Below are 24,373 nucleotides of genomic sequence, written 5' to 3' on the forward strand. Positions count from 1 at the left end.
ACAGGCCTGATTGGATCCATTAAAGTCCATTGGAATTTTGTGATTGGCCATCCCATCTGAGAGCTTTTCAAATGGAAAAAAAAAAAAAGCAGAATTACTGATTTTTCTGCCGTTGTTAATTTTCCAGTTTGGTTGTTCATTTCAAATGGAGAAATTACACTGTTTTCATCTCGAAGTATTATATAATTTATGCTTCAGTTTCTGTGTTTCTTGTCATTTGGTAAAGCTTTTTCCAAAAAAATTGTCTCTTTGGAGTCCTAGTAGTAATCATTTTTACCACAGAAATTTATACTGCTCAACATGTTGTATAAAAAGTGATAAAATCTCATTTGTATAAGACTTCTCCTATTCTACTTGGAATCTCATCCACAGATTCCCAACTCTTTGAAGTTTCCTTGAAGATCCTGGAGCCCTTCAGTTTTTTTGAATTTCAGGTAGGTAAGCATATGCGCGGATGCATGCGTTAAATTGGTCGACCCTCTCCCTATGTCTGCATCTGTGCTTCATGCTCCTTACTTCCTTTTTTCCTGCCAGTTAGATAGGACATCTGAGTCCCAGACATCGTCTTTTCTTTCCTTGGTATTTATAGGCTGTAATTCTTGTTAAATATATTGGTTAAATGTTTAATTTCTTAATAAAACAACGTTGGAGTGTTCTGACATTTTCATAATTATTACTTCAAATAAACAACCAGCCACCCTCTGTATTTGTCAAAGAACAGACATAGACCTATGCAGATCTATATAGACCTATCAGGATCATACATTACATTTTTCTTGTAGGGAATCACAGACTTTTACAGGGTGTCTATTTTGTTCAGATAGATTTCCTTTCTTTTACCATTCAGACTTTTTAAAGAGTTTTGATTTCCTCCCCTGACGGCAGTATAGGCCAGCACCATAATCCATTATTCACTTGAGCTGGTTTTGACAACATCCAAAATGATGAAGCATTGAGTTTTTCTTGATAGCTTCTACGTGTGAATGCTCCTTTCCTCTTCATTTAAGGAAATATTTGGAGATTCAGAGGCAGTCCTTTGCCAGAAAATTGTTACCATTCAAAGGATGTCACTTTTGGAAGTGAAGACTGCAGATCATGACTGAAAATTCAAATGCTATATTTCTCATCGGATACTAGAGTTTGTCTGTGGTCCTTTATATGCAAGACTTTTTTTTCTGATAATGATCTGATTTCCAGAGGGTTTCTCTAATAACTTCATGTGAAAGTGAAGGAAAGTTTCTTGGACGATGTCCTCAAGCCAAGAAAGAGCAAGCTTCACAAATTGGTAGTCATGCTGCAAATGGTGTAGCATCTCATCCAGGACTGAGAGGGACTGAAGAGCTCTGTGTAAGTTCAAAAGCTTTTCTTTCACCAACAGAAGTTGGCCAAGTAAAAGAAATAACCGCACACACCTTGTCTCTCAGATATCCTGGGACCAACACTGGTACAAAACACTGCGAATAGGGATTCTCCAATAATAGACCCCTGTGACTCAATTCCAGATATCCCCTATTCAATGTCAGGTGAAGGAAGAAGATATGTAAGGGTCTTCAGGAGAGGAGTATGGTCTTTTGATTAAAGCACAGGACTGAGAATCCGGGAGATCTGTGCTCTATATCTGACTTTGTCACATACTTCATATGTAGCCACGGTTGGTAAGACACATAATTACTTCGTCCCTTATAGTCCCATCTATAAAATAGATGCACTGTAGAAGTACAGTAGTAGTAGATACCTTCAGCATCTTCAGAACAGTGAAGTTGTTGTATTGAATTCCCAGAGTCATTTAAAATCTTAACTGTTGAAATATGATCTTAATACAAGAAATTAAGCAGACTAATGTGAGTCTCTCAAACTCCTTGTTATACCTTCAGTTTATACTCAGTCCAGAACTTCTTTCACAAGCAGGGCCTACTTCTTCACTGTGACCAAACAACAACTTTGATTGTACAGATCTTCCTTCTGAGCACTTTGTTTGAAACTTTGAGATTGTTTCAGGATTTCTTGGAAATTGTTCAGGATGTTCATAATCCCTTTACTGTAAAACCATGAAGTGAAATGGATGATGATCAGTCATAGTGACATTTTAACACCCTTGTCTAGGGAAAAAGATACTGCGTTACCTCATCTTGGCTTGACTGGATTTGTAGGTGGTCTCTTCTGGTATACTTAACTGTTTTTGGATGGGGGGAGGCATTGTTCTTCAGGGTACCTTTTTTTGTTCTTCTTTTGAGTCTGTCAGTTACCTCAGCCAGGTGAATAAATGATCTATAGCTTCGGTTAAGCAAGCTGACCATTAGAAAAAAGAGGGGTTGTAGTTCGGAAGTTGAATCCTTTTCTTCTTGGGGATTCATCTGAATTTCATGTTGTTGAATCTTATTTTCTTCCAACCTTGATTGATCTAGGAAAGATAGTTATATAAACTGCACAACACTTGAGTGCTTAGTTATAACTGAACTAGAGCCAGTTGCAGGTTTTACCTAGAATTATTTGTGATTTTACTATACTGATAACTGTGTTTATCTGTCGTGAGAACTACCGTATGAGGGACTGGAAGGAAACTTCTTCTTTCATCTGACACATCCCAATGAATGATACTTAGTAATCTGCAAACATTTTGTAAGCATTGCTGTTTAGGCTCTGATGCTGTTGTGGTCATTTGATGTGCTTGTACAGTTCTAGATGATTTTCATAATCTTCATCTGTTGTCCATTAAAGGCAAATTGCACAGCAAAAATAAAATTGTACCCTTTACTGTTTCTTAATGATGCATAATTATGGCCTGATTCTTTTCCACCAAAATTTTCTACTTGTTTTTTTACAGAAATATCAGATCCTGTCTTTTTTCTTATTGTTTGTTGTTGTTATTAAAGGATTAAATTTGATGTTGATGACAGAACAGGCTGAAATCTGAGCTATACTTTCCTGGCTTTCAGTTAGCCTTTTGTGATGGCACTGTCTCATTTGTTCCTTCAGCAAAGAGGAAGGTTACAATCTGATATTTCAAAGAAAAACCACAGAGCAAACCCAACTTTGAGGCCATCTTTATATATCAGTAATGTACATAAACACAATTTTATTTTAACTTTGCAGCTTGTCTTTAAAAGGCACACTTTACTATAATCTAAAGAGTGGGAATATGTGGAGGAGATCCAAAGTAGGAGAAAATGGGGTTACTTTATCTGAAACTGGAGTTCTCCTGTTGGGTCATCTCCTCCACTCACCCGCCATACTCCCCTCTGAGCTTCGCATCTTTGTGATTGGCTTCCAGTGTAAGTAAGGGAGCATGATATCAACATGGATAAAGGGAGCTGGGTCAACCTGTTTGACACATGCATGCTTACGTATAAGAAATTCAAAATTTCAATGGCTCTGAGGTAAATGAGGCATCTTGAAGAAACTTCAAACTGTTGTTCTATGGAGGAGATTGTCTAATAGAACTCCAGCTAATGGTAAGTAACCCTATTATTGTGAAAATTTAGTAGATTCCCAGAATGCTTATGCATTTTGCTTATGCTTACTAGTGAAGAGTGTAATGTTTTCTGCTGTAAATTACTATTTAATCTTTTTTTTGAAGTGACTATTTAAATAAGTGGTGCACTATTTATTTGTCCCATTTTACATTTTGTACATTTTCCATTTTTCTGGGCTTTTGACCTTCTTTAATTTATGACAGGTTTTACAGTGAATGATAGCTACAATCAACAGAATCAATTTTCAGCTGTACAGCAGCTACAGGATTCAAGCACACTTGAGTCTCAGGCTCTTTCAACAAGTTACCATCAACCAAATCTGCTTCAAGTTCCTAACCCAGAGACTATTAATGTGGTGAGTATCTGTGAAAGATAGAATATATTGTTGTTCATTCTGTGAGGCTGACCTTGTGAAGATATTAGCCTCTTCCAGGGGATGTTCATGTAAGCACCGAGAAAATGAGGAAAGGTTCAAGAAGACTTTTCTTGCTTAGTCATTTTTCTTTAAGACACAACAAAAGCAAAGCAAACTGGAAAAAAAAAAAAAGGCAAAATAATAAGTTTCACTATCCACATGTTTAGGAATATAAAAACGTGTCATTTTATTTTATATTTTCTGGCAGTTTCCTTTCTTAAATCAAAAAATCTAGATATGTGTATGCTATGGATACACTTACTGTGAGTCATTGAAAGAATCTTATATAGACAGATTTGAAATTCATTATGCTAATTTATGGAACAACTCTCATGGGTTAACCTTCTTTTAAATGTTTCTCAGGTTTTTTGTTTTTTTTTTTGGTTTTTGTTTTTTTTTTTTTTGGTGCAAATGACATGCTTTTCCATTATATAATCTTGACATTACCTTACTGTATCTAACTTGAATACATGCCGTAACTATTTTGAGATTGTGTTCCTGATAGCTGTGCTATAAAATTGTGCAATATACAGCCACATCCTATGATGAATGGTGGGTGGGGATCAGAAGACTGAGAAACTCTGCAAAGTTAGATTAATAGATTTTGAGGTCGGAAGGGACCGTCCTGATCATCTTAGTCTGATCTTCTGCACAATGCAGGCCACAGAACCTCATCCGCCCATTCCTATAATTGACCCTTAAGTTCTGTTTGAATTACTGAAGTCTTCAAATTATGATTTAAAGACTTCAAGTTACAGAAAATCCACCATTTACTGCAGTTTAAAATCCACCATGCTGCAGAGTAAGGCCAAAACCCCCCAGTTAACCTCAAAAGATGAGTTTTAGTATCTCCAGAGGAATTAAGTGAGTATTTTCTAGCTATCTATATTGGATCTTCCTTTTCCTTCAAATTTTTTGATGTACCAGCCTCACTGTGAGGCTATGCTGTCATTGGTCCTATGAAAGAGGTACATTCATGGAAAGGTAGTAAAGACTGTAAGCACTATTTTTCACCTGGCTGTCAACTGAGTGATGGAAAGCTTGCTATTTAGAGTGACTACCCTTTGATTCTCCCCTTTACATGACCCAAATAATAAGACCTGACTGGAGATTTGACATAGTTGGGACTCCCAGTGAGAGGGGAAATTTGTACTGTACTGGCTCTGTTTATCCTGTTTTGTAAGCCCCAGTAGCTTTTCTGTCTCTGCACTTTTGCTGCTCTCCTCGCTTCACAGTAGAGGAGCTGGTCCCATTGTTAATGTTTAGATCCACTGTCTAAATTCTTAGAGAATTTGTGTATTTATAAATTTATGCTCTTATACCATTTCTGTTGAATACCTGAGCTGCACACTGGCCCCAAGTCTGTGATACAGACTTCTGTACCTTGACTTTAGTATTGCTGCATTTAAGTTTTATCATGGATCTCTGTTTGATTTCTAGACTACTCGCCTCATACAAGATCAGTCACAAGAAGAACTTGAACTGCATGCCCAACGCCCCCAGTTTCTTGAGGACAATGAAGATCAAAGCAGACGTTCATACAGGTCTGTTATATTTCATCTTAGCCTTTGTCACTTGATTTGCTTATTTTCTTACGTTATTACCATTTAAATGTAGTCAAGACCAATACCATTAAGTGATTTGGAAACCAGAAGTGCCATCTAAAAATTGATCCATGACTTTGTAGAAAGTCAATATAAAAAATACTTTTGTGAAGGCATGTTGATGATCATTTGGTTCACCCTAGAGAACAAAGGTACTACAACATTCTGAACAAAACTTCAAGTGATGGAGAATCCCCACTGAGAACTATTCCAAATAGATTTCAGTAAGCTAGCATCGTGGTTGTGGGAACGTACATTCTTCAAAGTGTTTGTCCATATACCTCTGTGTAAAGATACATATCCCACTCCTGGTGTTCATGTGCTCTCTGCACTTGAGATCTGAGTCTTTTAGCCAGCAATATCTTTCAGAACTATGTATGATCCCTGAGTGTTTGTACCAAGGGCATAAAGGGCAGAGCACCCCAATCAGCACTCAGTTCCTTCTCACTGCTCATGACTATGAGATGGAGCTACCTAGTGTCCATGACTTAATGTGTTTACCTTAACTGTTTTTTCTATGTCTTGTAAATGTTAAATTAGAGTGGGTTAGTTAGGTGATTGTCCTGTTTTGTCTGGGGGACTCCCAAATCCCGAGCAAATGTATCGTTCGTAAATTCTTCTTGAAAAGAACTTCAGAGGCCAAGGAAGAACGTTTGCAGATGTTTTTATTCAATAGCTCCATAAGACTGGCTTCAGAAGTGCCCTAGTATTTTAGACCCACCCCTTGGACAAGTTCCACCTTTTTCTATGAGTGTTTCAGTGAACTCAGGATTTGTCCGATCCAGGGGTCCATCATTCAAGGATCCAGCTTCTGTCTCTGGGAAGACAAACGAAAAAGCTTTCTGAGAATAAGGAGCATCACTCCTTGGAGAAAAAAGAGGTAGATTGCCTATGAAAGCTTCAACTAAGAAAAGATCTAAGTCCCCTATTCTCCCATCCCAGAATTAGGCCTTCGTGTCATGCAAGATTTGCTAAAATAGGTTTACATTCTGAGCAGATATCCCTTGGATATGCCTAGTACTGATGACCGTAGGGTGGTGGAATCGTTCCAATCAAGTGTGCAGTTATTTTTGTGCCCCCCCTCCAATCAGAACCATAGTGGTGATGAATTCATCCCTTCTAGGCTGCGGTGGCATATGTGGAGCATCATCATGTGCAAGTCCTCTGCTTATGAACCCATACCATCTTGTTCCTTGCTACATCTGTTGATGAGGGCTTCCTTTTTGGTTGTAGTTACATCAACAAAAAGAATTTGGAGAAATACAAGCCCTCATGGTTGACCCGTCGTATACAGTATTTCATTCTGAAATTATTTTTGACCCCACCCTAATTCCTACAAAAGGTAGTTATGGACTTTAATATGAATCATATATTTTTTCCTAAACATCACTCAAATAAAGGAGAAGCTAACCTGGTTGCATACCCTGGTGGGGGAGCACTGCCTTTTATTTACAAAGAACTAATCGGTTCAGAGTTTCCTTGAGATAGATTGTAGCAATTGTTGAGCAAATGAAGGTCACTTCATTTCAGCACAAAGCCTGTGTGAATGAGCTTCAGGTTGTATTAGGGCCTCTTCCGATATGGCTAGTTTAGACTTTTGCAATTCAGGTTTGGACTTATTCTAATAGGGCTCAGGCAGCATCCGTGGCTTCTTTGTGAAGTAATCCAATCACAGATATCTGTAAGGCAGCCACTTGTGGGGGAGGGACAATCCATACTTTTAAAAAGCAGTATTCCATTGTGAAGCATCAAGGTCAGATGCTTCTTTTGGCAAAGCTGTACTATGATCTCTCTGACTAGACTCTGAGCAGTCACCTTCTTAGATTAGGTTACTGCTTTGTGAGTCACCAAGGATGGAATGAATGTGTGTGCGTGTGTGTGCGTGTGTGCGTGTGAGTGTGTGTGTGTGTGTGTGTGTGTATGTAGGTATATAAATAAAATTGTGTGTGTCTGTGTATATATAATCTAAAAATATGGAAGAAAGAAAAGTTACATACCTGTACAGAAATTTGAGTTCTTCAATATGTTATCCATATATGTATTCCATGATCCACCATCCTTCCCCTTTACTTTGGAGTCCTTTGTCACTTGGATTCTGTGGTGGTGAAGGAACTGAGTGGTGACTGGGCTCCTTTGTCCTTTATGCCCTTGATATGGAGCATGATGATACTCAAGGTGCACCTGAAACCTATCAAAAGGATATGCTTACAGGTAAAGAAGCTAACTCATTCTAATCTAACAATAATTGCAAGAGGTATAGTAAAAACAGTTTCAGTAAGTGTGTTAAGATGTAGACACTAAGCACTCTTTCTCTCAGCTACACGTGATGAGAGGGAACTGAGAGCTGCTTGGGCCATACTGCTCTTTATGTCCTCGGTACAGACAATGAGGACACTCGGAGCAAGTGTAGCCCCAGTGAAGATTGCTGGCCAAAAGACTCTGATCAGAAATACATGGGGTGCTTTCACACCAAGAGTAATATATATATGGACAACACATCTGAAAGAACTCCAGTTATTGTACAGGTAAGTAAATAAATTTCCTTTTTTTCTTGCAAGGGTATAACAGGATAAATATGGATGCAACCTGTGCAAAATACATAACCTGTGGGTACCATTGGATGGCAGTCATATTAGCCATACAGAAGACGCTGACAATTCAGTATACAGAAATGGCAAGTTGACCCCTTTGTAGAACAGATAGTAGAATTATAGCCTTGACCACTTTGCTATGAACACCAAAAAAAGGGTCTGAAACCAGGAATGTTATGTGCTCAGGATGTCCCTGATGTACAACCCTATGTTGAATAGGTGGTTGCTTCTTAAACCCCTTTCTTCAAAGTGAAGACATGGGGTGTTTGAAATTGAGTGGTGATTGGCAAGCATTTTCAGAGTCAAAGGAGTGTGTGTGTGTTTGTTTGTTTGTTTTTTTTTTGAAGAAGTTGCAAACTTTTGTGTGTAAAGAACTCTGTTTTTGTTTTTTTCCCCCCTAGGTCTAATCAGAAGGTGTTGTAGAAATGCAAATTAACTATAATTTCACAAGAAAACACAGTTTGGGGGAAAGTTTAACTGTTGAGTTTCACCGGGTTGGAAATAAACCCATTTTATGTTTTTCATGAAACTTTCAATGATTTTTTTAATAATTGGAATGTTTATTAAGATAATGTGTAAAATCAATATCAAATATTTTTCTGACCAAAAAGATGTTTTTAGCATACAAAAATGTTAGCAATGGAATCATATACATCAAAAATGATGCATATCATGGTAAATTTCACAAAAGAAGATTTCCCACGTGTTAACAATTTTTTGTGAAAAGTCCCATTTCCAGAAAAGACCAGTTTTCGTCAGAAAAACTTCTTGTATGTAAAATTTTAACCTGATCTACTTCCACTCTCAATGGGCATTGCAAATGTTAGTGAATTAATCCTCACAAATAACTTGCTCTTCCTCCCAAGGATATCCTCATTTCCCAATTGGGGAAGCTGAGGAACACAAAAATTAAGTAACTTGTCCAAGCTCACTCTGTGTGTGTGTGTGTGTGTGTGTGTGTGTGTGTGTGTGTGTGTGTGTGCTCGAGCTATTAAGAACTGAATTCTATTATTATTTCCCAATGATTCTGGTCAACGATGCCACCATTGTTGCACCTCTTTAAGTTGCTGTTGCACTTGTTTTACGTAACTTAGAGCTGGTCTCCTCTACCAGAGAGATCAACGCAGCTGCTGATAGCAGAGAGCTTTCCGGTCAACCTCGGTACTACAGCTCCCTGAGAAGAGTAAGGGAAGTCGACGGAGAGCATCTCCCGTTGACTCAGCTATGTCAACTCCAGCTACGTTATTCACGTAGCTGTAGTAGCGTGACTTAGGTAGACTTAGCCCCGTAGTGAAGACAAGCCCTAAGATAGACAAGGATTTGAATCACATTTGGTGGGATTTGGAGAAATCAGAAGACCAAAGATATTTTTATTAAACATTAGATAGAACCCATCCAAAGGATTCAGTTTAAGGGTTCTCAGCTCCTGCAATTAAGACCCAGAGGAAACAGTCTAACGCAAAGAATGTAACAAATACATTGCAGCATGAAGGTACTTCTAGTGGGATGAGACATTTTAGATCAGGGTTCTCCCAACAAATATTTCATGGCCTCAGAGTGCAGCCACTAATTCTTGGTGGTGGCTGCACTGATACTTTTTCCTAAAATACTATATTAACTTTAGGAAAAATAAATAAATATGCACATACATACATCCAAATCATTGTAATTCATTTATTTAGGGTTTTTTTTTTTACAGACTTGATAATCAAAATAAATAATGCACAGTTGTCTTTATTCGTTAGTGGACCTAAATCGTATAGAAACACAAATAAGGTGCTTTGCACGTTCTTGTCTTTTTTGTTGTTGATTCTTTTGCTTTTTTGGTCTGTACAACAATTCTGAAGTAAACTTAAAAATTCTTTGACATAATAGAAGTCTAAATAATAATGAAAAAAGTATCTGCAAATATGTCCAATTTTTTTCTTTCAGAAACAGACAAAAAATCAGTCTAATCCAGTAATAATGATAACAGTAACAACAAACATAATCCTGTTTTATTGTACTTTAGTAATACAGTGTAATAATGAAATTAAAGTTCTGGGTTTTAACGCATCCATTGTATGAAACAAACTATTTGCAAAAGTTCAGGAGCTCTTTGAATGGAAAGTCTGCAGGATCTCAGGTCTCCTGTAAAGCTAGAAGGGAAGCTTCCAGGTTAACATCAAGGAGGCAGTTTTGGTACTTGTTTTTCAGAAAATGCAGTGGTCTGAATGCCCTCTCTCATAGCACAGTAGTAGAAAACAGGGTTAAGCAAAGCAACTTCAGTTAGGGGCGTGTAGGTGTTCTCAAACATGTACATGTTACTCCAGAACTCCTGTATTGTAATACTGGGCTGACTGAAGTATATTTTCATTCTTGAATCATTGCACATTTTCAGCATGAGGAACTTGAGGTTGCTTAAATCCAATGAGTCAAAGGAAGCTAATCTGTCTTGCAAGGCAGTTAGTTGGTTTGCAGCCAAAAAACCTGACCAGAATTGTTGAATGGGCCAGTCACAAAGGTGTACTGACAGAAAAAGTTTCCCTCACTGAAACGACTTTCAAGATCCTCCAAGAGGATACTCAGGTATTTGGTCACAGCTAAGCCAAGTTTTTGCTGCACATTCTCATCCTGAGAGCTGAGAAACTGATTAAGCTAGTAAAAGACTGAAAAGTCCTGTTCCTCTTATAGGTGCTGGACAATGTCAGTGATTGTCAGTCTAAACGTATTAATTATTTCAATGCTATCAAATATAGTTAGCTGAGGTTTTTGAAGCTCCAGGTTCAAGGAAGCAAGTTTTGGTAAAAACTCTTTCAGAAAGAGCAGGCAACCATGTGCTTCTGGATCTTGTAGCTATTGGGACTTTATTTTTGGTGAAACTTTATTTTAAACCTCACAAATTCTTGCTGGAGCTCAAACAGCCTCTGTACACTGTAATTAAAACTAAACCAGCAGACTGGGTTGTAATTCAGCAGCACGTTGTGTGTCTCACAGCTCATTTTGCTCAGAGCTGTGAATCTCCCTTTATTGACACCACTGTTGTTGACAGCATTGATGCATTTTTTCACTATGTAGTCAATCCACACTTTTCATTGAAGCCTTGCTGGTAGGTACTTCTTGGTGCGCAAAACAGTGAAACAAAAAAAGTTTGCACCTTTCTTGAAAGCAGTTCTCCACCTCTTCTTGTCCACTTTGCATAGATGCTGCCCCATCAGCTGTCAAGCTGCAGAGATTGTCAAAGCTAACATGACACTCCTCCATTCTTCGAGTGTTTGCTCAGGTCCATTCCATTGTAGATGTGTGTGCTCGCCACATGCACCGGTGCCGGAAGTTTTTCCCAACTGGTATCTGTAGGGGACCAGCTCTGGCACCCTCGAGTGGTGTGTGTATGCACTGGTGTAAGGGGCACTGCTGGCTGCCCCCACCCACAGTTCATTCTTATCACCAGTGATGGTGCTGGAACATCTCCTTGCCTCGGCAAGCCTATCCTTCTCAACTGTACCCAGTTGCGAACATTTTTAGATATAGCTGGTATAAAATTGTTAGTTTTTTATAGTTCCCTTAGTGTAATTTTGCTGTCGTTTTTTAGTCTCAAACGGGGCTTAGCCTAGAGATGTCGCTCAGGTGGAAGAGTTTGACAGTGGACCAAGAAGGAGTGGGATATTCATCTCTGAGCTCTCCTTATAGAGTCGGTCCTTACACTGGCCTCAGAGCTGACCAGGTCGGTCTCTGCTCCCAGCACTGTGGATTTGTTGCGGAGTGTGCCACCTGCACCAATCCCCATCCTCGATACCAGCTAAAAAGTAAAGAAAGGCCGGGAGAGGACATTCTCCTATGTCCTGTAAAGGGAAGGAGAGGATTGGAGGAGAGAAAAGACCCATGAGGGGCAGCTCTTCCCCACCAGATGGAGGTTGGGCCCCGACTCCTGCTGAGCGGCTGAGCCCACTTAGGACTTGCCCGCCACCCCAGAGAGCGGCAGAGGTACTCGGCACCTGGCGGTGCCATTCACTCCGGAGGACTTTCAGGCCACAAAAGACATCCTGTCCCTGCCGGTGCTGCCCACGCTGGCTATGGATGTACTCCGTTTGAGGAGTAAACCGGCCTTGGGACCCTTCCAATGGTCCCCATCAGTATGACACCGCTCCTCACCGCAGGAGGTGCCCCATCAACACTCGCCTGAGCAATGGCACCAGCCCATGGGCCGGCTGGCCTGCTGGAGTCCCCAGCATCGGTCCACGGACTCCAGGCAGTGTTCCTCAGGCTCGAGGTGGCAATCGCTAGTGGGCTGGCACAGACCCGCAGAAGCATGGCACCAGGGCTTAGAGCCCCAGTACCGGGAGTGCTTGAGCTGCTCACCCAGTGCACGGCACAGCTCTGCGGTGTCAAGACGCTTGTCCCTGGAGCCATGCCACTGGTCGCCGGACCCCAGTACAGATCACCGCGAGCGCGTTGACAGTCTCCGGCTTGTCAGTTGGCCTGCTCATGCTCCCACTCCCACTCTACAGAGTGGCACTGCGAGTGAAGCATAAGGCGTCGATTGCTGGGATTCCATCGCTAATCCACCGAACACCGCCGCCAGTCACCGAGATCGCGGCACCGCGATCCGTCGCCTTCCTACAGATCCTCAGGAGAGGCTCGGGGCCAGGGCTGACAAGATTGAGGTAGACAGGCAGCTTCAGTACCAGCCTGGTCCCCTAGACATGTATCCCTCTCCTCTGGCTCCAACAGCAAGGAGGAGATCCTGCCCATGGGCCAGGGTCAACCATCAGGGGCATCGGCATTTCCCACTCTGCCACCAGTGGCAGCATGGCCACATGGCCAGAGGCCTGCCTCTTGGCAGTTCTGGAAACCCGGAAGATTCCCCCAACAATCTCAGGGGCATTGATCAGCTTTGAGGGCATCCAACAAACTGTCAATAACACTCTACCGCCCGCCCCCGGACTTGGACATGGAGTCAGAGCGGGCTCCCTGGTCCAGCCAGCCTTGGATGAGGCTCCCATGGCAGAGGTGGCAGAGTTGGCAGACCCACCCATACCTGCCTTCTCATCGTCCTCACCTGATGAGGCAATAGTGGGACCCTCTCACCCAGTTCCCCAGGACAGTGCCAAAGCTCACCAGGAACTCTTAAAGAGGGTTGCCTCCAACTTGGGACTGGAAGCTGAGGAGTTGGCAGAACCCTCGGACTCCTTGTTTGACTTACTCAGCATGGCAGCCTCATTGAGAGTGGCATTGCCTGTGTGTGAGGAGGTGGCAAAAACCACCAAGGCTCTGTGGCAGATACCTTCCTCACTGCCACCCATCTCCAAGTGAGCAGAGCAGAAATACCATGTTCCTGCCAAGGGGTATGAGTATTTTTATACCCACATTGCCCCAAGCTCACTAGTTGTGTCGGCAGCCAATGAACATGACACACAGGACCAACCGGGATCGATGTCCAAGAACAAGGAGGCAAAGAGGCTCAATCTCTTCAGTAGAAAAATTTATTCTACTTCCAGCCGAGAGTGGCCAACCACCAGGACCTGCTTGGCCACTATGATTTTAATATCTGGCAGTCTGTGGTCAAGTTCTTGAACACGCTGCTAGAGGAGCCCAGGAAGCAATTCCTGGTGATCCTGGACGAGGATAGGGCTGTAGCCTGGGCAGCCTTCCAAGAGGCCGCAAATGCGGCAGACTCTGAGGCCTGAACTATGGCCTCAGCTATTTCAATGAGGCGGGCGTCTTGGTTGCAATTGTCGTGCTTTTCGACAGATGTTCAGCAGTCCATCCAAGACCTTCCATTTGATGGTCTAGCTCTGTTTTCTGATCAGACAGCAAATTGCATGGCCTGAAAGACTCTAGGGCCACTTTGCACACCCTGGGCCTATGCATCCTGGAGTTGTCAAGGAGGCAGCTAAAGCCTCAACAGACCCATAGATTTGGCAGCCAACCTCTGTCAGAGCCCTTCTGTAAGGAGGGCAAGGGTTATAAGCACTGGCAAGGCAACCAGTCAGCTTCCTCCACTCACTCGAGCTCCACCCTGTAACCAACAGGGTCGTAAGCAGGCATTTTGAGCATGTGCTTGAGAGTGATCTTCTAGCCTGTGTCCTGGATCCTGCTCCCTTGTTGTTTTCCAACCGCCTGTCCCCTTCCTCCCTGCCTGGGTCTCTATAACATTGGACTGGTGGATCCTCAGCTCAGTAATAGGGGGATATATTCTACAGTTTATTTCTATCCCTCCCCTCCCACCCCATCTTCCCATCAGTCTTCAGGGACCCTCGTCACAAGCATCTGCTCGCCCAGGAGATACAAGGCCTTCTCTGGTTGGGAGCCGTGGAGGAAGTCCTGCTGAACTTAAGGGACAAGGGGTTTTACTCCTGCTATTTTTTTATCTCAAATGCCAAAGGAGGTCTACGGCCTATCCTTGACCTGCGGAACCTCAACAAGTATCTCAAGAAGTTGAAGTTTCATATGGTCTCCCTGGCCTCCTCCATTCCTTCCCTGAATCCAGGAGACTGGTACACCTCCCTCAATTTGAAAGATGCTTGCTTTCACATATTGATTTTCAACGCTCACAGACGATTCCTACGTTTCATGGTTGGGACTGCCCACTACCAATTTGCAGTGCTTCTATTTGGCCTGGCAACAACGCCAGTTGTGTTTACTAAATGCATGCTGGTGGTGGCGGCCTACCTCAGACTTCGGGGTATCCAAATTTAAATGTACCTCGATGATTGGCTCATCAGGGGCCGCTCAAAGGTCCAGGTCCAGTGCGGTGTCGAGATGCTTACAAGCCACTTGTCGAGCTCTGGCTCTGCTGATAAACAAGCAAAAATCAACATTAATCCCGGTCTTGTGGATAGAGTTATCGGAGCGGTTCTCTACTCTACCCGAGCCAGAACGTTTTCTGTCAGAGGCCAGGTTCTGGGCAATGTCAGATCTAATTGCCAGCATTCACACACCTGCTCACCACGGCCTTGGTCTGTCTCAGACTACTGGGTCACATCACATATGGCATGTATGTCATCCACTGTGTGAGGGTCAGACTGCACCCCCTTCAAATGTGGCTAGCCAGCAGTCTGTTCCCCATCCAGACACCACATGGACAAGGTCATAATGGTCTCCCCGAAGTACTCACCTCTCTGTAGTGGTGGACTGACCCAAAGTTGGTGCTGGAAGGAGTGCTGTTCGAGAGTCAACAACCCATGGTCTTCCTGATATGGGATGCCTCCTCCCTTGGTTGGGGAGCACATCTCGGTATGCTGAGAACTCAAGGGATATAATCTCGGGAGGAGCTTGCGTTACATATAAACATCAGGGAGCTCAGGGCCATCTGCCTAGCCTGTGGAGTCTTCCTATCCAGCTGTCCAGCCAGGTAGTGCAGATGTTGACAGAAAACATGGCCTTGATGTTCTACAAGGAGGCAAGGAGGAGCATGCTCATTGGCTCTCTGCCAGGAGGCCCTACGCCTGTGGGACTTCTGCATCCAGCATGCAATGTATCTGGAAGCCTCGCATCTTCCTGGTGTCCAGAACACACTGGCGGATCGCCTCAGCAGGTCCTTTTTCTGTCACTACGAGTGGTCGCTCCCTCGAAGGTCATCAAGGCATGCTTCCAAAAGTGGGGGCTCCCCGAGTGGACCTGTTTGCTAACAGACAGAACAGTAAGTTTCATCAGTTCTGCTCTCTCCACGGCCTCGACAGGGGCACCCTTTCTGATGCCTTTCTCCTGTCATGGTCAGGAGAACTGATGTACACCTTATCCCTGATTCTGCTTATTGGCAAAGTCCTGTTGAAAATCAGGAGGGACAAGGTGTGAGTCATCATGATTGCCTTGGTGTGGCCTTGCCAGCATTGGTTCAGCACATTCATGGAACTGGCCGTGGTAGCCCTGTGGCTACTGCCCTGCTGCCCGGACCTGCTCTTTTATGACCGTGGTCGGCTCCTGCACCCAAATCATAGAATCATAGAATATCAGGGTTGGAAGGGACCCCAGAAGGTCATCTAGTCCAACCCCCTGCTCAAAGCAGGACCAAGTCCCAGTTAAATCATCCTAGCCAGGGCTTTGTCAAGCCTGACCTTAAAAACCTCTAAGGAAGGAGATTCTACCACCTCCCTAGGTAACGCATTCCAGTGTTTCACCACCCTCTTAGTGAAAAAGTTTTTCCTAATATCCAATCTAAACCTCCCCCATTGCAACTTGAGACCATTACTCCTCGTTCTGTCATCTGCTACCATTGAGAACAGTCTAGAGCCATCCTCTTTGAAACCCCCTTTCAGGTAGTGATCTTACCTTACCTCTTACCTTCTTACCTCTCTCCACCTCACGGCTTGGATGCTGCTTGACTGACCCGGAGGAACAGGCCTGTTCTAGTAAGGTACAGCAGGCTGTCTTGGAAAGCAGAAAGTCCTTCACCAGAGTGACTTACATAGCGAAGTAGAAGCTCTTCTCCTGCTGGGTGTCAGTGCAACGTGTCCTTGACCCAGTCGTCTCTGCAGTCCATCCTGGATTACCTGCTTCACTTAAAGCACCAGGGCCTTGCCTTCTCTTCCGTCAAGGTGCACCTGACAGCCATATCAGCCTTCCACTCTCGTGTCCAGGGTTCTGCCGATCCAGGACCTGGTCCCCCAATGGGACCTCAAACTAGTGCTCTGCAGGATCATGGGCCTCCCCTTTGAGCCCATAGCTTCTTGCTCCCTTTCTCATCTGTTGTGGAAGGTTGCTTTCCTTGTAGTGATTACCTTGGCAAGGCACGTATCTGAGATTAAAGCCCTCACTTTGGAGCCACCATGTACGTCTCCAAAGACGGCTCCATCCGGCTTTCCTGCCTAGTGTGGAGTCTCATTTCCATGTCAACAAGGATATCTTCCTCCCAGTATTCTGTCCGAAGCCTCACGTGACCAAGGAGGAGAGGTGGCTGCACACACTGGTTGTCCGGTGTGCCCTAACGTTCTACCTGGAACCCACCAAGCCTTTCCATAGGTCAACTCTGCTCTTTATTGCGACAACTAACAGCATGAAGGATATCCGGTGTCCTCCAGAGGATTTTGAATTGGATCATCACCTGCATCCATGCTTGTTACGAGTTGGCGTAGGCTTTGCCTCCACTAATAGTGAAGGCTCACTCATCTTTGGCTGCCTTTCTGGCACACGTCCTTATCCAGGATATCTGCAGGGCCGCGATATGGTCTTCGGTACACATGTTCACAATGCATTACGCCATCACCCAGCAAGCCAAAGATGACACTGGATTTGGCAGAACTGTGTTGCAGTCGACACATCCATGAAGTACCCACCTCCAGTGATACTGCTTGGGAATCACCTACAATGGAATGGACATGAGCAAGCTCTCTAAAAAGAAAAGACAGTTACCTTTTTGTAACTAGTATTTTTCGGGATGTGTTGCTCATGTCCATTCCATGACCTGCCCTCCTTCCTCATTATTGGAGTTTCCAGCAGGAAGGAATTGAGAGTGTGGGGAGCTTTATACTGGTGCATACACAGGCCACTCCAGAGGCACCAGAGCCGGTCCCCTACATATGCTACCGAGGAGAAAAATTCTGGCACCGGTGCATGTGGAGAGCATGCACACCTACAATGGAATGGATATGAACAACACATCTCGAAGAACACCAGGTACACAAAAAGGTAACTGCCTTTTCCCTGCTGGTCATGTTCAAAAATGTGTTTGCCTGTTGGTTTACATCTGAGGCTCACCTGACATAAAACACCTTCACAGTTGTGCTTCTCTGTAATGTGTCATTATTCAGTGGTATCTCTCTGAAAAGCTTACTTTCTGGTTCTACAACCAGAACAATTTTCTTCAGGAGTTCTCCAATGCTGATTGGTTTCCTTGCTTTCCCGTAGCCATGCAGATCTGATCCACTTTATTCAAAAAATTTCTGAGCCTCTGCTGTTTTATTTTGAATTTAGTTTTTGCATCATGTAACAGTTTGCACCTAATGGTAATTCTATTTCAAGTACCCGTGCAGGAGTGGTAGTGTGATGTTGCATTGCATACATTTCGATTTGATGAATCAAACGGCGCACACTGCAACTTTCTCGGAAACTGAATCAGATAACTTCAGAAATACAAGAAACTGCCTTTCCTGCCGGTCTTGAAATGTTTGTTTTTCTTCCTTCCATGTTTTGCTTTTCTTATCAGGAGGTTGGACCATCTCTGTATCAATTCAGGGTCACTTTCTGGTGCTGATTTTTAAAAAACTTCGATAGCCATTTGTGTTTTTAACTCAGGGTCTCAAACTCAAATGACCATGAGGACTAGTACATTGGCCTGAGGGCTGCATCACTGACATCCCCACCCCTCGCTGCCCCTAGCCCTGCCCCCACTCCACCCCATCCATGAGGCCCTGCCCCCTCTCTTCCCACCCCTTCCCTGCCCCCATTCCAATCCCTTCCCCGAAGTCCTCAAACACACGGCCTGCAGAAATAGCCCTGCAGGCCGTGTGTTTGAGACCCCTGCTTTAACTCTTTTGCCTTCTGCCACAAACAATCTCAGCCTACTCAAACACCACGCAGTGATGACATTGACCAATAGCTGCTTAAGAAGCTACAGTAATGGGAGATGTAAACATAATATGAAAGCATTTTGTGACTTGAAAGGAAACCACAGAGAGAGGGAAGAGCATCTTTGCAAGCAGGCTGGCTAACATAGTGAGGAGGGTTTTAAACTAGGTTCACTGGGGGAAGGAGACCAAAGCCCTGAGGTAAGTGGGGACGTGGGATACCAGGAGGAAGCACAAGCAGGAGAACGCGAGAGGGGCGGGCTCCTGCCTCGTACTAAGAAAGTAGGACAAACAGCAAGTTATCTCAAGTGCCTATACACAAATGCAAGAAGCCTGGGAAACAAGCAGGGAGAACTGGAAGTCCTGGCACAGTCAAGGAATTATGATGTGATAGGAATAACAGAGACTTGGTGGATAACTCTCATTACTGGAGTACTGTCATGGATGGTTATAAACTGTTCGAGAAGGATAGGTAGGGCAGAAAAGGGGGAGTTGCATTGTATGTAAGAGAGCAGTATGACTGCTCAGAGCTCTGGTATGAAACTGCAGAAAAACCTGAGAGTCTCTGGATTAAGTTTAGAAGCATGAGCAACAAGGGTGATGTCATGGTGGGAGTCTGCTATAGACCACCGGACCAGGGGGATGAGGTGGACGAGGCTTTCTTCCAGCAACTAACGGAAGTTACTAGATCGCAGGCCCTGGTTCTCATGGGAGACTTCTATCACCCTGATATCTGCTGGGAGAGCAATACAGTGGTGCACAGACGAACCAGGAAGTTTTTGGAAAGTGTAGGGGACAATTTCCTGGTGCAAGTGCTGGAGGAACCAACTAGGGGCAGAGCTCTTTTTGACCTGCTGCTCACAAACCGGGAAGAATTAGTAGGGGAAGCAAAAGTGGATGGGAACCTGGGAGGCAGTGACCATGAGATGGTCGAGTTCAGGATCCTGACACAAGGAAGAAAGGAGAGCAGCAGAATACGGACCCTGGACTTAAGAAAAGCAGACTTTGACTCCCTCAAGGAACTGATGGGCAGGATCCCCTGGGATAATAACATGAGGGGGAAAGGAGTCCAGGAGAGCTGGCTGTATTTTAAAGAATCCTTATTGAGGTTACAGGGACAAACCATCCCGATGTGTAGAAAAAATAGTAAATATGGCAAGCGACCAGCTTGGCTTAACATTGAAATCCTTGCTGATCTTAAACACAAAAAAGAAGCTTACAAGAAGTGGAAGATTGGACAAATGACCAAGGAAGAGTATAAAAATATTGCTCAGGCATGCAGGAGTGAAATCAGGAAGGCTGAGTTGCAGCTAGCAAGAGATGTTAAGAGTAACAAGAAGAAAGTTAAGGAAAGTGTGGGCTCCTTAATGAATGACGGAGGATGTGGAAAAAGCTAATGTACTCAATGCTTTTTTTGCCTCTGTCTTCATGAACAAGGTCAGCTCACAGTCTACTGCAGTGGGCAGCACAGCATGGAAGGAGGTGACCAGCCCTCTATGGAGAAAGAAGTGGTTTGGGACTATTTAGAAAAGCTGGACGAGCACAAGTCCTTGGTGCCTGATGCCCTGCATCCAAGAGTGCTAAAGGAGTAGCAGATTGGAGAGGCCCTGGAGGTTTTTCGCCTTCCTCTGTAGCATGGGGCATGGTTGACTTGAGGGAGGCTTCTCTGCTCCTTGAAGTCTTTAAACCATGATTTAAGGACTTCAATAGCTCAGACATAGGTGAGGTTTTTCGTAGGAGTGGGTGGGTGAGATTCTGTGGCCTGCGCTGTGCAGGAGGTCGGACTAGATGATCAGAATGGTCCCTTCTGACCTTAGTATCTATGAATCTATGTGATTGCAGAGCCATTAGCCATTATCTTTGAAAACTCATGGCGATCGGGGGAGGTCCCAGACGACTGGAAAAAGGCTAATGTAGTGCCCATCTTTTAAAAAAGGGAAGGAGGAGTATCCTGTGAACTTCAGGCCAGTGACCCTCACCTCAGTCCCTGGAAAAATCATGGAGCAGGTCCTCAAGAAATCAATTCTGAAGCACTTAGAGGAGAGGAAAGTGATCAGGAACAGTCAGTATGGATTCACTAAGGGCAAGTCATGCTTGACTAATCTAATTGTCTTCTATGACGAGATAACTGGCTCTGTACGGGGGGGATGAGGGGAAAGCAGTGGACGTGTTGTTCCTTGACTTTAGCAAAGCTTTTGACAGTGTCTCCCACAGTCTTCTTGCCAGCAAGTTAAAGAAGTATGGGCTGGATGAATGGACTATAAGATGGATAGAAAGCTGGCTAGATTGTCGGGCTCAACGGGTAGTAATCAATGGCTTTACGTCTAGTTATCAGCTGGTATCAAGTGGAGTGCCCCAAGGGTCTGTCCTCAGGCTGGTTTTGTTCAATATCTTCCTTAATGATCTGGAGGATGGTGTGGATTGCACCCTCAACAAGTTTGCAGATGTCACTAAACTGGGAGGAGAGGTAGATACACTGAAGGGTAGGGATAGGATACAGAGGGCCCTAGACAAACTAGAGGATTGGGCCAAAAGAAATCTGAGGTTCAACAAGGACAAGTGCAGAGTCCTGCACTTAGGACAGAAGACTCCCATGCACCGCTACAGACTAGGGACCGAATGGCTAGGCAGCAGTTCTGCAGAAAAGGACCTCTGGGTTACATTGGACGAGAAGCTGGATATGAGTCAACAGTGTGCCCTTGTTGCCAAGAAGGCCAGTGGCATTTTGGGATGTATAAGTAGGGCATTGCCAGCAGATCGAGTGATGTGATTGTTCCCCTCTGTTCAACATTGGTGAGGCCTCATCTGGAGTACTGTGTCCAGTTTTGGGCCCCACGCTATAAGGATGTGGAAAAATTGGAAAACGTCCAGCGGAGGGCAACAAAAATGATTAGGGGACTGGAACACATGACTTATGAGAAGAGGCTGAGGGAACTGGGATTGTTTAGTTTGCGGAAGAGAAGAATGAGGGGGGATTTGATAGCTGCTTTCAACTACCTGAAAGGGGGTTCCAAGGAGGATGGATCTAGACTGTTCTCAGTGGTAGCAGATGACAGAACAAGGAGTAATGGTCTCAAGTTGCAGTGGGGGAGATTTAGGTTGGATATTAGAAAAAACTTATTCACTAGGAGGGTGGTGAAGCACTGGAATGCGTTACTGGAGATCAGCGCCAACTCCCTTGTGTCCAGGGGATCAACATCAATTCCCCCATGTTCAGGGGTTGGCATCTGGGCCATGTGGCCAGGGGTTGGCACTCAGGGCCTGCCCTTTGGGTCTGTGCCTGCTGATGCATGACCGGGACTGGGGGTTGGTGTCCAGGGACAGCACCCACTGGAGCCTGACACTGCGTGACTGGGACGGGGGATGGGTGCCCAGCTCCAGCACTTGCTGAAGTCCACAGAACCAGCACCCGCCAGAATCCAGAGTTGGCAACGGGTCAGGGCTGGCATCTGGCGTCAGCACTTGTCAGACCCTGCTGCCGCAGAACTGGGGCTTGGTATTCAGGGCTGGGGATCAGCGACCCCTGCCACAGGGATGGGGGTTGGCACCCAGGGCTGGTGCTTGGGATCTGTGACCGCTGCCGCATGTGAATTGGCATCCAGGGCCAGAATCCACCGGAGCCTGCTGTCGTGCAACTGGGGCCAGGGATCAGAGCTCAGGGTCAGCACCCAGGGCAAGCTGTCAGGGCTGAGGGTCGGACTGCGTGATCACGGGTTTGCGACACGTGGTCAGAGCCAGGGATTGGAGCTTGCTGTGGCTGCCACATGACCGGGGATAGGAGCCTGAAGCCTCCTGGCCGAAGGCCTGCGCTGCATGACCAGAGCCAGCGGTCAGTGCCTGAAACTCCTTGGCCAAGTACTGGGTGCTGGCACCTGAAGCCTCATGGCTGGAGCCCTGGTCCGCAGCCAGACTCCCTAAGTCCCCACTGCCCAACTACCCTAGGGCCAAAGTCCAAACCTTCTAAGGCTCTCTCTCCCCCCCCAGGTATTTGATCCTTCGGCGTTGTATGTCCAGAGGCGGTGCAGGGCGGAGCATCCAGAAGCAATAGGGAGGGAGTAGGAGGGGCTGATTCTCTGCCCCCACCCACTGATCACTGCCGAGGGGGCTGTCATGGCCACAGGGAAAGCCCCTGGTGACCTCATGTGGCCACAGTGGCTGTATGCGAGAAACACTGGTTTAGATAACAATGTCTATACCTGAGGCATTTATACTTTCTAAAACTGTATATTTGGAAAATATCTCTGTATGTTTACCTACAGAATTGTTGTTAGCTGCTGTGCTGGCATAATCTTATTAGTCCATAGCAAAACAAAAAATACTGCTGTGAATGCTGCTTGTATTAAACTGAGGTTGTGAAATACTTCCTATGTAACTTCACAAAATCTGGAAAACTTTGAGGACACGTGATTTAAAATACATACATTCAAGAATAGGAGTGCACTTGCACTGCCATTTTTCCTTTGTTTAAACAAAAATGACTTATGTCAGTGGAGTTCAAATAAAAGGCAATAACAACTGTCAATATAGCACAACCTGAAAACTACCATTTCTTTATTTAAATAGATGTGACTATTGCAACAAGGGTTTTAAGAAATCCAGCCATTTAAAGCAGCATGTGCGATCACACACTGGTGAGAAGCCTTATAAATGCCAGCTGTGTGGCCGTGGATTTGTTTCCTCAGGAGTTCTTAAATCACATGAGAAGACTCACACAGGTAACAGAGTACCTTTTTAATACTGTGTTTATTCATTGTATACACAAAAGCCTCACTTATGAAAATACTTATTTGTTTATCTGACTTCCGTTTTGGAAGTTGCTGTTGTCTCTTAATGTTCTCTGTGTAGGTGAGTCCAATAAGTAAAATACTTTCTTTTTTCTGTTACTTTAAGGAGTTAAAGCATTCAGCTGTAGCATTTGTAATACAGCTTTCACTACCAATGGCAGCCTTACCAGGCACATGGCAACTCATATGAGCATGAAGCCTTACAAGTGCCCATTCTGTGATGAAAGCTTCCGAACCACCGTTCACTGCAAAAAACACATGAAAAAACATCAAACAGTCTCCTCTGCAGTAGCAGCAACTGAAGAGGCCGGAGGAGGAGGTGAACAACCGTTTTTTTTGTTTTTTTTTTTTTTAAACTGTACTAGACCTTGACTGCAAACCAGGCAAAAATGATTATCAACAAATTGCATTCATGTGATATTAGTGCTATAGTTTATGCCCTCTTGTTTCAAGATGCGAGACTATACCCAATAAGCCAGTAAAATTGCTCCTTTACGTTAACTAGTGGAGGAAACAGAATACACTTACGAATAGGTCTGACATATTCAACCCAGCAATAGTTGACAATACAGCTATACCGCGTATTCCATCCCAATGTCTTTAATAGTCTTTTTACCTTACAGTAATGACTAAATTCAGTGCCTTGCATAATGACAGGTTTCAGAGTAGCAGCCGTGTTAGTCTGTATTCGCAAATACTCACCAGCAACCACACACCACACAACAGAACCACTAACCCAGGAACCTGTCCTTGCAACAAAGCCCGTTGCCAACTCTGTCCACATATCTATTCAGGGGATACCATCATAGGGCCTAATCACATCAGCCACACTATCAGAGGCTCGTTCACCTGCGCATCTACCAATGTGATATATGCCATCATGTGCCAGCAATGCCCCTCTGCCATGTACATTGGCCAAACTGGACAGTCTCTACATAAAAGAATGAATGGACACAAATCAGACGTCAAGAATTATAACATTCAAAAACCAGTTGGAGAACACTTCAATCTCTCTGGTCACT

At 44.3% G+C, this 24,373-nt stretch overlaps 1 protein-coding gene across 11 annotated transcripts in view; it reads left to right on the forward strand.

Moving 5' to 3' along the window:
- The window catches only part of ZNF236 (zinc finger protein 236), a 188,547-nt gene that overhangs the window by 86,099 nt on the left and 78,075 nt on the right, over positions 1 to 24,373 (forward strand). For all 11 annotated transcript variants that reach the window (XR_006278954.1, XR_006278953.1, XM_043508226.1 and 8 more), the window contains 4 exons: positions 3,677 to 3,828; positions 5,329 to 5,432; positions 23,131 to 23,282; positions 23,458 to 23,670. Coding sequence is in view for 9 of the 11 variants with exons in the window: in XM_043508226.1 (XP_043364161.1) it covers positions 3,677 to 3,828; positions 5,329 to 5,432; positions 23,131 to 23,282; positions 23,458 to 23,670 (621 nt within the window). In the remaining 2 variants the exon portion in view is untranslated. The remainder of the gene's footprint in view (positions 1 to 3,676; positions 3,829 to 5,328; positions 5,433 to 23,130; positions 23,283 to 23,457; positions 23,671 to 24,373) is intronic.

This window comes from Dermochelys coriacea, chromosome 2, assembly GCF_009764565.3.
Source record: "Dermochelys coriacea isolate rDerCor1 chromosome 2, rDerCor1.pri.v4, whole genome shotgun sequence".
NCBI lineage: Eukaryota > Metazoa > Chordata > Testudines > Dermochelyidae > Dermochelys > Dermochelys coriacea.